General features: G+C 37.4%; 1 protein-coding gene across 1 annotated transcript in view; it reads left to right on the top strand.

The window, feature by feature from the left end:
• KIAA0825 (KIAA0825 ortholog) overlaps positions 1 to 14,427 on the top strand; it is a 235,823-nt gene that overhangs the window by 69,938 nt on the left and 151,458 nt on the right. The window contains exons 5-6 of the mRNA XM_058823363.1: positions 11,645 to 11,739; positions 13,418 to 13,645. Coding sequence (XP_058679346.1) covers positions 11,645 to 11,739; positions 13,418 to 13,645 — 323 coding nt within the window. The remainder of the gene's footprint in view (positions 1 to 11,644; positions 11,740 to 13,417; positions 13,646 to 14,427) is intronic.

Below are 14,427 nucleotides of genomic sequence, written 5' to 3'. Positions count from 1 at the left end.
TCAGTGGCTATGTTACAGAAGGAGGTTCTACATCAGTAAAATGATCCAGCTTCAAGTTTGCATTTGCTATAGGTTCAAAGCTCACTTTTTTTTCATCTAATTGTATTCAGTAGAACCAGGTATCGTGAAAATTCAGGTGAATAACCCTTTCCAGGAGTATTCTCACAAATGTTCTACTCTGCTGCTTCTGCCAGTGAAGACTCCAAGCCATGAGAGAGAAGTGGTTTCAAGAGCTTTGATTTTATTGCAGAAAAATATCAGACCAGAAATGAGGCCAGGCTGCTCAGGGAGAGAGGATAGGTGAAATCAAATGTTCACTATCTCTATAGTCAAGCTGCAGGCTGAGGAGAAAGGTGTTTTGGGAACGATCTAGTCTCAGAATACTACATTGACGAAAATAAAAATATTAAATAACATGAGTTCTAAGGCACACAGTTTGTTGTTGTATTCTTCACCTGTAATATTGACACTCCAAAATAAAAAAATACAGGTTAACCTATATATTTTTAGAATATATGTCAAAGCTCTAATAAAATACGCATTCAAATTCCATTTTTGCTGACTTCAATGACTTCAGTGACTTCAATGTATTTCTGCCTCCTTCACTCAGTTTTATTAATTCTCAAGAAATGTTACGCTATTATACATTATAATTTATGTTTTATGGACTTGATTCTACAAAGAGGTTTTAAAATAAACTTGTAGACTTTTCCTCATGTGTTGAGCAGGGTATGCACTCAGTAAGGACAATGGTAAATGTACTTTTTATTACTGTATTATGTGAGAGTGTGTAAAAAAAATCAAGACATCTCAAATGGGAAATTTATTTGATATTTATATGATTATATTCTAAGGCATGTGGTCTCCAGTCATTCAGAGGACTTAACAATTTCAAGATTAACAAGAAAGATTTTGCTTTCCTGGAAGTAAAAATTATCCTGCTTAATTAATTAATAAATTTTTCTCCAAGCTTGATTTCATACAGACTATTTCTCCAAAGAGTGTTAAGCCGCTTTCTTTGAGAAGTATTCTTTTAGAGTAATCATGTCTATAGCAAGTTTATTCTTAATTGGTACCTCTACTTAAAATCTCAAATCTGAATGCGAAATATTATTAGATCTTGTAGGAGGCAGTCCAGGTAAAAGGTCCATTCCAGAAAAAAACATAGAATTCATTTTACCCTGAAAAACAAGTGAGGGTTTTCAGATGCTTTTAATGAAGTCTCAGACATACTTTTGTTTTTAGAGTTGCTGTTGTGATCAGGTGATTCTATTCACGGAAGTGTTCTCCATTATATGTTTACCGATAGTTTGTGGAAAGATATGTCCAGAGAAATTTTTAACAAGAGGTCTGACTAGAAGAAAGGTTTATTTTCATATTGTTGGAAATCTCAGTTGTAGTGAAGTGAAAGATGATTTGATGTGGGAGAATGAAAGCTATGTTCCCAGTAGTTCCAGGTTACCTAAAAGAGTTTAAGATTTTCCCTGTTAATATCCTGTATTGGGTTGATAATTTTATTTTTTTCACTGATGATGGCCGAGTTTTTTTAAAAGAAGTATTGGTTAAAATCCTTGTTTTATTTTCATCAGAACACATTGTAGCATATGACTAGACAATAAAATGGCCATCTTCAGTACTTATTTTGAAGCCTTATTACTAGAAATCTTGTTTAATTTGGCAGAGTCAAGATGTAGATGTGTCTGAAGCAACTTTAAATTAGCTTGTGTACAAAGGTCAGGTTCACAGTGCAGCACCGGCTGCAGAACCAGCCTAAGAAGCAGAGTGCATTAGCCCAGACTGAATGGAGTGCTGATGGTGCTAGAAAGTTACCCATACTCTCAATGGGTTCAGGCTAGGTTGGGTATATCCAACCTACCCCTCAGTGTCTGCAGTGAGGGATATCTGAGGTGTCAGTGCTCTGCAAGTAGTACTGCTGGCAAACTGAGGAAAGATGGCCAATTCATAAAAGGTAGGTGAATGTCCAAGTCACCTAAAGTTTCCCTAGGCAATGCACAGACAGAAGCCTTGTACTTGTTTCCTTTATGCTTTGGTTGCTTTTAGTATTCATGAGAGACAATCTATGTAGCTCACACAGAGGTGCAACAAAAGTAATGGTTTTTTCTTGTGCTGGTGTCAAGTGGTGTATTTATGTGAATAGCTGTTTCAATGTCAATTGATTTTTTGTTTTATATTCTGTAGTACTTCAATTTTGATATTTAGAACATGTATAAAGTTCCATCAGAAACAAAGTAGTTCTTTGGATGGTTCCTCTTTATAAAAATTTTTTTGTCCCAAAGATGGCATCTGAGTTTTATCTAAACCAGACGGTTTCTTGGCCCTCATTTTTCCCTAAACCCAGCAATGACAAAGAGCAATGGCTGCATAAATTGGATGTAAGAAGAACACTTAGGGTTTATCACAGAAGAATCAAAGATTTCATATCTTCTGACAGATTGTTTGTTCTCTTAGGGGGTCTTAAGAGGGGTCAAATGGCTTCTAAGAGTTGCTTAGCTAGATGGTTAAGGGATTGTATTAGAGAGGCGTATGTAGTTAAGGGTAAAGAGGCTCCCAGGGTTTGTAAAGCTCATTACACTAGGACTATAGCTGCTTCTTGGGCGGAGAGGTCGAAGGCTTCCACATTGGAAATTTGCAAGGTGGCCACCTGGGCTTCTCTTCTTACTTTTTCATTGCATTATTGCTTGGATGTAGTCTCTTCTGCAGATTCTGCTTTTGGTAGGAGGTTGCTTGTGAACCAAAAAAAGAACAGTGAAGAAAAGAAAGACATGTAGTTCAGAGTTCTAGCTGGCAACAAGACAAGTTTCTTTGCAGCGTGCACAATGGAATCCTATGAAGACCAATTTAGGCCGTTGAAAATAGATGTTAGAGGGAAGTACTGCCTACCAGTGTTCTCTGATGGTAACCCCATGGCAGACAATAGCACCAAAGGAAACAGTGAACCAGAGTGAACTCTGTAGGGAGATGGATGTAGAGAGTTTTTAGGTGATACAGATAGGTCTCTGAGTTCAGTTTGAGTTCTTTATCTGGCATCTTCTGGAATATATTCAGAATCCTCATTTTCACAAATTACTTTGCATAGATTGGAGAAAAAAATTCTCTGAATTGCATTTTCCACTCTAACTTCTTTTCACTGTTCTTTCCAATTCTTCATGATTTTATTTTTTGACTTTACCAGCAATAGCTTAGTGTTCCTTAATATGTATACATCAAGATTTGAGCTTGATTTAAAACTGTATTTGTGTTATCTAAGCAGAGGTTTTTTAAAAGATAGTGTAAATACACATTTTATCTACTACCGATATGTTCTTCAAGTTTTCCTTTAAATCAAAATAAGGAGAAAATCATGCAAAGTTCTTGGACAAACAAGTGATGGTATGGTTTTGTTCCACCCCTTAACAGTAGTGTGACATCTGGACAAGACTGCTACTCTGCCTTTCAGAGAATAGGTATCTGTGGTTTTTCTATAGCTTACAGGACATTAATTCACAATGATGCATAACTTCATTCCACTACAGGCATTGGATTTCATAAAATTATAGGAGTAACTATACCCATTTTTTCTGGACTATTTAACCCTTTCATCTGCTGGTATCTTGTCGTACCTACTGTGATGAGATAGTCTACTTCAGTTGAGTAGTTTACATTCAGTTGAAATTAATGAGAATTTCTAACATACCTAGTACTTCCAACATCATAGCTTCTCTTTGAAGCAATCAGGAACATGATTGTCTACAATCAAGTGTTAAGCAAGAGACTTGGGTTTTGAACTCTGACAAATAGCATTCTCTTTCCATCTTAAAGTTAGATTTTTCTTTCCTCTTGGGTTTTCAGGAGCCTCTTGTTAAGACTTCTAAAAAATCAAAAATATCTAATGTGCTTTCATCTGTCTCACTTTTTGTTCCCCATTTCAGTGAGAAAGGTGAACTTGGGACAGATCAGACAATGAACACCAAGAAAGGCTTTCTCCAATGGAGTGCTTGAAAACACTGTGGGTGAAGTTGTCAAGTCCTTAGGTTTACAAGCTCTGTCACAGGGGACTGGGAAGATTTGCAGAGGTCCTTCCTTCACACTTCAAAGAAAAATGCTTAACTCTATATCCATTTCTGGAAAATGTAATAAAAGGAATGTAGAATAAAATTTTTGAGGTACATCCTCCTAACAGACTTTTATTGCAAAGTTGCAGTATTGAAAAATTTGCAATTGTAGATTAAAAAAAGTTGTGATTTTTGCTTTGGTCTCAACATAAGATGTTCAGGTATCTTCTTTTACAAATATACAGCTTCAATCAATCCACAGTGATGATGAATTTAAACTAGGAGGACAATATGATTTCAGAGGTACATTTTCTGCATCTGGGTTACTACAGTTTGCTCAGAATAGTAAAACAAGTAAAAAGTTCATTATTGAAGATAGATAGTAGAAGATGTTTTTGACCCATAGTTAGTCAGGGATTTTTTAATTGTTATTTATATTTCTGGAGGAATGGTTCTTTTTACTTCTGCAAGATGTATTATTTCCAGCATGTTTTCAATAAGAGTTCCGACTGAGCTGGCTGAATCCAATTTGTAAGCTCCTTTGCTAGCACTGATACTTAGCTTATACACAGATAGTGAGTAGTTCATACAAAAGCTTTACTTGATACTTTGCTATTCTCTGCTGCATGCAAGACAGTGTCACAATGACGGTTCTTATAGCCCTAAATGCTATAAAAGTAGGAAAGCTGTGGAATTCTATAGAAAAAAAAATTAATAGAACTTCTTATAAAAAGTAAAAATAAGTATCTTTAAAATGCAAGAGGTGTCACTGTCATTTTTTGGTCTTTGTAACCACCATTACAAAACCAGAAAATTACTGAATTGGAGAAAGAAATAAATAGATAAAGGGGACCTAGGCAAACAATTATTTTGAAGAGAAGAGTAATCCCAGACAAATTTTAATACACACAAGGAAAGGTGGCTGAAGCGTTTTGATTTTAAGTGTAGCACTGGATATTATAATCTTGTTCTCATGATGTACAATCAAAGTTATTAAAACAGCCTGGTTGATAAACTAAAGAAAATACAGAAATTATGAGCATTCCGTCAAGACTAGATATTTGTAGAACATTGGTTTCAAGAAAGACAAAGCAAGGATTTGTGGTTAATCCAGTCTTTCCTAATAATCAAGAATGCTGAAGGTTTAGAATATGCTCTGGAAAAGAAGCAAATATGAGAAAATTATGTTTTTCTTCAGCCACCATCTTCTTTTACAACATTCACTTTTTTCAGCTCTCTTTCTGCAAATTCTTTTCTCTAAACAAGTGATCCCTCTCTGTCAGGGTCTGTCCTAGTGGACAGATGACCTGATGGTTCGTAGGAATGATCTCAGAGTGCAAAGACCAGCACAGTACAAGGGGGTTTGCAGTGATAATCAAATAAAATGTGGTTTTATTGAAATAACTACATCAAAAATGCGATAGAGGGATTAAGGGAGAGAAAAAGAGAGAGAAAGAAAGAAAGAAAGAGGAGAGAGAGAGGGGATATAGCTACCAACGCAGAGACGAAGTCCTTTGGTGCAGTCCAGCCGAGGGTCCGCCTGCTACGCTGGGGAGATCTCAAAGGCTCTAGCTAGCTCAGAGGATTTTATTACTTAAAATTGTGAGGGGGGGGAAACAGATACAATAGGGAACAGATGTAACAGGTAGTCTATGTTCTCAGCAGTAGATGAGAGCCATTGTTTTCTTGCTCCAGTGGTCACAATCTGCAGGCAAACATCTCGCTTCAGTCAGCTTGCCTCCCCACACACCTCCCCCGGGCTGGGGGTTTCAGTCCCAGTCCTTGGAAGGAGCAGAGGGGCCTTTCAGGAGTTTCATGTCTCAGTCCTTGGTGGAGAAGCTTCTCACATCTCCGTCTGTCTGTCACGGTGGTTGTAAAACAGGTGAAGGTCTTCTGTGGGAGACCACCTGAAACTCAGGAGAAGTCCAGCCAGGCCGAGAGTGGGACAGCTTCCAGAGCTGCTATTGTTGCAAACGGGGCATGGTGCCCTCTTCTTAACATACAGCAAACACTCCTGTGAAAACAATAGCTCAACACTGAGCTTTCAGGTCTCAGGGCCGGTGGCGTGTGACTTTTCTCCTTCAGAGCCAGATATAGACAGGGGGGTAGTCTTCTCTTCAGTGGTCTCCCAAGGATGATTGTGAGGCAGATGAGGGAAAATTCTGACAGACTCTCACACTCTCCCATGTATGAGGAATTTAATTTAAAATTTATTTTAATTTAATTAAGAAATGTAAATTTAAGGTAGAAAGCATCCCTCTCCCATGTGAGAGGGATCACATGCATTTCTTTCTATGTGCAAAAGCAGTTTAATATGTGCTATTTAAAGAGAGAAGTCAGAGGATTTGTCTAGGTAGGTATGGTTCCTCCAACCCATGCCTGTCTTTCTCTCTGCAGTGGCAAGCTAATTTGGGCTGAGTAGCAGATGTACCTTAAATAAAGCTGTGCTTCTCTTTCCCAGGAGAGTTTGTTGATTAGGGCAAGACAGTCAGAAGACAAGGTGTAAGGCCCTAAAATCCTTACTTGATGAGACACTTGAAAGGGCTTGTGGTTTTTCATGGTTAGACACAGAGACAAATACCAGCAAGATATTCTCAAGAGGTCAAAACAACTTTACTGACAACTTCGGAATATCAAGGAACTTTGGCAAAACGTTTAGGCCAGCATTCAATCAACATAAAACACTTTTCAAAGCATTAACTTAGCTCATTTGACTTTGCAAGCTCTAAGCCTGTTCAATTCTAAGCTACTCAAAAATTCCAAGAAGAGGGAATTAAAAGAAGAAAGAGAGAAAGGCAGAAATTATATAGAAAAGAACAAACATAATTACCACTCCAGGTTCCAGCGGAGTGGTATGAATCTCTCATAGAGATTCGAAGAGTAGATAGGGTCAAGACATGCTGACCTTGTTTCAGGTTAAACACCCTTTGGCTTTCCTGGGCCCTTCCCCAGGTGGGAGTTTGAGTCATCTGGCCACTCTGGGGCTGAACTGGGGCTCCAGGGACTGAGTGTGGAGCATTGTCTGCAATGCTAGGGATTGGTGGTCACTGTGGGACTGGGATACAGGCTCTGGGGGGTGGAGTATATGGAGGAATGTTCTGGCTCACCAGAACAAGGCCCGACCTGCCACTTTCCCTCACACACACCCCCAAAACATTTTGAGCAAACATTCCTTCCAGTCTCTCACACAAGTGGAGAATTCACAGGACAGGAAGGGTGTAATTTGTTATCTGTCTCTGAGGACATAGTGTTAGAGAGGAAGGTTGTAGTAGCACCTGAAGAGCAGAGGCTCTGCGGGGGGCTGTGGCTAAGCCTACGATGTTCAATACAAAGTGGGAAGGTGACCCTTGCTAGCTGGAGGTTAAAACAAGGAAGAAGATGGCCTTAGCCAACCATACCCAGATGAGATCTGGGGAAATCAAAAACTTGAGAAACCAAAGGAAGTCAGTAAAATATGGGAGACTTGAACCTGGGGCATCTTTGAGAAGACCAGTGAAATTTTTGATGTGTGTAAGCCTAAATGCACAAGTATAGATACATATGAGTATAAAGCAGGAGTGCCCAGACTGTTAATTAGAAAAGGAGGTGGGATAATCTAGTAGAACACGTTAATTTAATAATGAAGGAGCTTGTTAAATGACTGGTGTGCGTGTAAGCATCATTTGGATCTTTGCCTGTGGTTCTGGAGTCAAAAATCTACCATCAGCTAGATACCTATTTATCTCAGCTATGAGTACTTAACAAGTAAGGCAGCAATTCTGTGAATACACAAGGATTTCAGCTTAAATGTTTAAGGTTTTCTTTGAAGTCTTGACATGAAAAGTTATAAATAGCAGATCTAAGTGGTGACAATAATACAAGAATATGAATGTATAGAAGCTTACTTGTGGTTATAGATAGAATGAGATGTTATATCTATAAAAAAGGAGAATTGAAAGGAAAAAAAGGTAAATTTAAGATAGAAAGCACCTTAGAAAATAGGAAATATAAAATAGAAAATAGGAAAAATATCCAGTCAGTTAGACTATTAGTTGGGTTTTTTAAATTCTGGAAATTTTTTCAATTTCTAAAGAAAACTGTTAGAAACTTTATCATAAAATACATTAAAACATGCTGGAAAAAACCCAGTAAGTTTCTGGTTTTGTCTATAATGATGAGTATCGGGGAGTTGGATGGCCTGGATAATATCTTTTGGTTTTATGTTCTACCATTTTATCTTTCATTTTACACCAGCATAAATCTGACAATGTCTTAGGAAAATGCAAACAAAAATGGTATTTGGGAAAAAAACTCCTAATGTTTGGAAAAAAAACCCCGAAAACAGACAAAGAAACCCCACAAAAACATCAAAGCTCTACAATGTTGTATAAGTGTATGAAAAACAGTGTTTATTTTCAGAATGCAAATCAATTAAGGGAAAGCTTAAATCTACTTTGGATAAATTAAACCCAATGCTGGAAATTTCACAGAGAGAGAAAAGCTCTTTAAACCTTGGCCATGTACTACTGGTAGCTTCAGATCACTGAAGACCTCCAAGGTTATGCCTGGAAGATAATCTTTGACAATGTTTTGATAGCACCCAGTCATTTAAAATGTCTTTTAATTTCATATAACGTACATTACTTTAGGAATATTTGCACCAGTCTTGTTTATGCTACAAGACAGATTTTTAAAATAAATATTGTTTGGTGTTATCCTTGTATCTCTTTGTTCTATTCTCTCACAGAATCACAAAATGGTTGGGGTTGCAAGGGATCTTTGGTATTAATATTGTTCAACAATCCCTGCTCAAGCAAGGCCTCTAGAGCAAATTGCCCACAGTTATGCCCAGATAGCTTTTGAGTATCTCCAAGGATGGAGATTCCATGTCCTCTCTGGACAGCCTTACAGTGCTTGGTCACCTTCACAGTAAAAAAAGCATTTCCTGATGTTCAGAGGAAACCTCCTGGCTTTATGTCTGTTTGGGCCTGTGACCACTGGCTCTGTCATTGTGGAAGACTGATTCTGACCTCTTTGAACTCTCCTTTCAGGTATTTATATACATTAGTGAAATATCCTGCCCTGCCCTTTTTCTTCTGTTGGCTAACAGTCCCAGGGCTCTCAGCCTGTCTTCACTCCATTTGTCATCTTCTGTGGCCCTTTGTTGGACACTCTCCAGTATGTTCATGTCTTTCTTGTACTGAGTAACCCAGAACCGTACACCACTCCAGGTGGGCTCATCACTGTTGAGCAGACAGGAAAAATATTTTCCTTTGACCTGCTTATAATGCTTTGCCTGATCCAGACCAGATACCATCAACCTTTTTGCTGGCTTGTGTTCAACTTCGTGTACTTCTGGACCCCCAGGTGCTTTTATGCAAAGGTTCGCACCAGCTGCGAGAACACCAACATGGGTTGGATGCCTGGGTTTGTTCCTCCCCAGATGCATGACTTTGCCTCTTGGATTTTATGAGATTCTAATGTGCCTATTTCTCCAGCCTGTTGAGGTCCTTCTGGATTGGTACCATGGCTGTCTGCCGTCCTGTTTGATGTCAGCTGCAGACTTGCTGAGGGTACACTGTACCACATCATCCAGATCATTAATGAAGATGTTAAACAGGATTGGACCTAGTATTGACCCCTGAGATAGATTGCTAATTACTGACCTCAAACTAGACTTTGTGCCACAGATCACTGCATTTGGGGCTTGGCTATTCAGCCACTTTTCTACTCATCTTTCTGACAATTTGTCCAATCCACACATCTTGTGGACTGCATCTTGTCTGCATCTTGACCTCTAACAATATCTTATGGGAGACAATGCTATGGGCTTTATTGAAGTCCATGTAGAAAACATCCACTGCTGTCTCCTCATCCACCAGGCCAATCATTTCTTCATAGAACTTTATTATGCTTTGGCCAAGCATGACTTCCCATTACTGAAGCCATGCTGAATGCTCCTGATGAATTCTTTGTAATGCACCTGGAAATGCCTCTGTTACCTTCCTTGGGGTTGAAGTGAGGTTGACAAGACTCTGATTCCCTGAGTCCTTCTCCTTGCCCTTTTTGAAAATAGGAATAACATTTCCTTTCTTCTAGCCTTTGGGCTCTTCTCCCAGTTGTCATGATTGATCAAAAATTATTGAGAGTGGCCTTGCAATGACACCTGCCAGCTCCCTCCACACTTAGGTGTGAGTGCATCCCAGGAGGTGCATCCCAGGAGAGCCCAAGGGTTTCAGTATGTTTGCTTAGTTGTTCTCAGATGATCCTCTGAGGTCCTCTGGTCCTCTTCCACCTAGAGTACATCTTCCTTGCTTCAAACTTACCTCCTGGTCTCTGGTGTCTGGGATTCCTGAAGGCTGGTCTTGATAGTAAATACTGAGTTGAAGACGTTCATTATCTCAACCTTTTCCATAACTATGTTACCAGGTCCCCCATCTTGTTGAGCAATGGGCTCATGTTTTCTCTAGTCTTCCATTTATCACCCGTCTACTTAGAGAAGCCTTTCTTGTCCTTGACAACCTTGGCAAAATTAGTTGCATTTGAGCTCTATCTTCCTTAACTTTTTCCGTGCTCAGGAGTTATTTATGTGTTCCTCCCCATTACTCATCCTTACTTCCACATTCTATATGCTTCATTATGTGTTTGAGTTTGGCTAGGCTCTTCTAGTTCATGCATGCAGGCTTTTTGCTGGTTTTTTTTCAGCTCTCTTGAGATTAGCAGAGGTGAAACTTGAATTTTAATCAAATTTCTTGTTCCCATTATCGAGGGCCTTAACCCACGGGAGTCTTCCAAGCAGATATTTGAAGAGGCAAAATTCTGCTTCTCTGAAGCCTGAGGCTGTGATTTGCTTTTTGCCCTCCTTTGTGCTCTCAGGATCTGGAACTCCAGTATGTCATGGTCACTGCAGCCGAGGCTGCCTTGATTTTCAAATCGCCAACAAGCACCTCCATTTGTGCTTGTATCACTTGGAAGTGGAATCATCAGTACATTTCAGGAACCCAGATTTCTTGAATCACTGAGAAAAGTGATATCAACCCCAGATACTGGTTTGTCCTTGACAAAACTGGGGCAATATCCCGTTAAGTATCCCTCTAAGATTTATGAGTGAGCTTTGTACCAGCCCTTCTTAAGGAGCTTCTCTTGTTATTTATGTTTTTATAAGCCATTATTTTGCTTATAATATCTGTACTAATTACCTTTTTATTCTTATTTCCAAATAAGTAAAAATATATTAGTGTTCAATTGATATAATTCTTTGAACAAAGAGGAGAAATTCATTACTATGCAGCTGATCTAGAGTTATTTATCCTCCTTAAGAAGAGATGACTTCACAATCAGTATAAAAATGCATTAATGACAGAAGAAACCATATTTTACACATTATATGTGCATTTGTATAAAATACAAATACCACCAGATGTTGATCTCATCATGTTATGTAAAAGAAACTGTATATAACTTGAATTTGACTTTATAATAACATTAGTATTCCCCTACATCGTCTTGAGGATTTTTTTATGCTTCATATTGATATATGAGAAGATGTTGAAGGCTGCTGACTTTTCTACAGAATTAATCTAAACTTTGATCTCTTTTGTCATACTGTGCAGGAGTTCTGAAGAGAGCTAGTGGGGAGCTTTTAATAGGAGAAACTAGAGCAAATGAAACCAGCGTGCTTCCTGAGCAGTTACTTCAGGTAGAAGAGGTGAGTGTGAAAAGAGTCGTACACTTTGTGTGGGGTTTTCTTTTGTGTCTCCAGTGTAGGCTTTCACCATGTTCATTATAAACACCTATTGCTGTAGTTTCATTACTTCAGCTTCTGTGATTACTTCTATGTGCAAAGTTTCAGTTTCGATGGATTAAAATCTTATGGCATTCAAAGAAGTGGTTGGTATTTAGTAGTTATTAACAGAAAAAACTGTTAACAAAATGGAAAAAAATTAGTTAAATATGATAGGTTTCTTAGTAGTATACAAATCATCTCAAAGAACCTTAAAGAAAATTTATTAAGTTCTTAGAATTTGATCATAATGGTTCTTCCTAGAGGTATAGATGTCATACAATGTCTAGTTTTTCTGATGCCAACAAACTACTGTGTAATGAGCACTGTGCTTTGTAGAATGTACATACAAGATTGTTTTTATCTGGCTTTCATTTAATACAAAACACATTTTTATTATTGATTTGGTGGCACATAAATGCTGCAATTGTCTCATATTTTATAATAGTGGAATTTAATTTCTTAATGGCCTCATTTTGATGCTGAAATTTTAAAAAAATGTGCTTTGGATTGATGTGTGAAACTAATATGTATTACAAAGAAGAATATTTTAGGTAGATTAGGATGTACTTGATCCCCATTAAAAAAATTGAGGGAGTGTAAAAGTGTGTATCCATGGGGGCTGCCCCTGTGCTTACAAGAGCTGGATGTTGCTAGTGGGAAAAGGGAGAGGAAGGAGGACACAACTTTTAAATTGAAGTAAACTGGAAGGGCTTCACTTTGTAGCCCTTAATTCTCTTCCAATTTAGTATTATAGCTGCAGGAATAGTTAGAAATCTGTCTTTATTATTTTCCTACTGTGCCCTCATGGTGGAGATATTTACTGAATATCATCTTATGTAATTAAAATATATCTCTTACAGTGGTGCAATTCTCAAATGGCCATTTCTGGAAAGGTTTAAGTCTGATATAAGTCATAAGAGCAATGCAAAGTCAGATAAGTCAAAAAGTAATGATGTCCTACTGTGTCTTCTTATGGCAACTCTTACACTTCAGATTACTGCAGAAGTCTGTGTTTAAAGAAGGCAAGGAACTGATGTAAACCACAGCCAAAGCCAGCCTTGGCCTAAAACTACAAATCTCTATTTAAACATTTTAATCTTTTCTAAATCCAGTTCTAGAGAAGTGAAATACAGTGTGGCTGTACAGCTTCTCTTAAGAGTTTCCCATTGAGATTCATGGTTAGTAACTTCCAGTTGTTAACTTGCAGTGAAAATTGTTACAGGGTATATATTGCTAGATTACTTTTTATTATTACTATTGAAAATTCCTATGAATTCTTTCACTTTTTAAAGTAGAGTCGGTTAAAGATTACCAATTAAATAAAGATGAAGCATGTTGTTATAAAAGCTGTTTTGTTTAAACAGGATTCATTTTTTCCGAAAAATTTGATGACATGTTTAATGTTGCTATGCATTTTGTTGAGTGTAAATATTACTTTAGTATGATTTCAATGCTAGTGGACTATATTTTAAATTATTTAAATAAAATTTCAAAATGTGATGGTTTCCTGTAATTTAATTATGGATGTGCATTTAATTTTCAGACTGTATTAACACTCAATAAGGACTTTGGAGTTATTTAATTTTAATATGTGTTTCAGCCTATTTTACTGAGTTTTGGCTGGAGAAATGCATTTAAAGACCTGTCTTCTTCTGTGGCTCACTGTATAACAATAGCAATTGAGGATTTTTCATCTAAAATTCTTCAACATGAGCAGAAAGAAGAGTTTTCAGCTGCAGGCTGTGCAATGAGTCTTGTAAACAACCAGCAAATGAGGGAGTCCTGCAGAGCAGTCCAACAGGAGGAGCAACCAAAACGAATTGCTAAGGCAGGTATCAAAAGATCTGAAGTTTGAAGGGAGACAGAATGCCAAGGCTGTTTGCCATCTACACTTTGAAGTACTTACAGTACTATTAATATTCTATATCTTATATAAATGGAATTAAAAAGAAAGTGAGAGGCATTACAATGTGGAGCTGAACACAGCTTTATACAATAGCCTATAGTTTGTACTTGAAAGCATTACCTTTTAAACTTCACTGGCATTTTTTTTTCAGACAAAAAGTTCTAAAGCATTCTGATTAGTTTCTGCTCTGTTACCAAGTGGTTAGATGGGAAAATCTTGAAAGCTTTGAAATATGGCTATAGAGGGATTTCCTGTATTCATATCATTAGACATGCCATTCAACTAATTGGCATAACCAGTTAAAAAAAAATTTTGAGTTATTTGATTTGGCTGAAAGGTCATTTATTAACTAAATTCCTTTTATAAGGAAATGTATGTTTGAAAGACTTTTTCTAGTAAGATCTACAACTATGCTAGCAGATTTGGAATGCTGTTAATGAATGCTTGCTTGAAATAACACATGAGCATTGGTGAGATAATTTTAAGGAGATTAATGTATGACTTTATGAAGAGATGACACATTTGTTTCCAAATCAGTGTAAAGAAATGTGTTTGTGTATTTTTCAAAATTAATTAGTTTAGAAAATTATCATTATTTACAAGGAATTAACCTTGTGCTTTGAATGAGCATTTAGTGACATCAAAACCAAAGGAATGCATTACTAGCATAAGATGGTTTTAATTTTTCCCCTGATATAGAATAT

This window comes from Ammospiza caudacuta, chromosome Z (genome assembly GCF_027887145.1).
Source record: "Ammospiza caudacuta isolate bAmmCau1 chromosome Z, bAmmCau1.pri, whole genome shotgun sequence".
Taxonomy (NCBI): domain Eukaryota; kingdom Metazoa; phylum Chordata; class Aves; order Passeriformes; family Passerellidae; genus Ammospiza; species Ammospiza caudacuta.
Note: the sequence above shows the minus strand (reverse complement) of the source record. Positions and strands in the feature narration are given on the sequence as shown.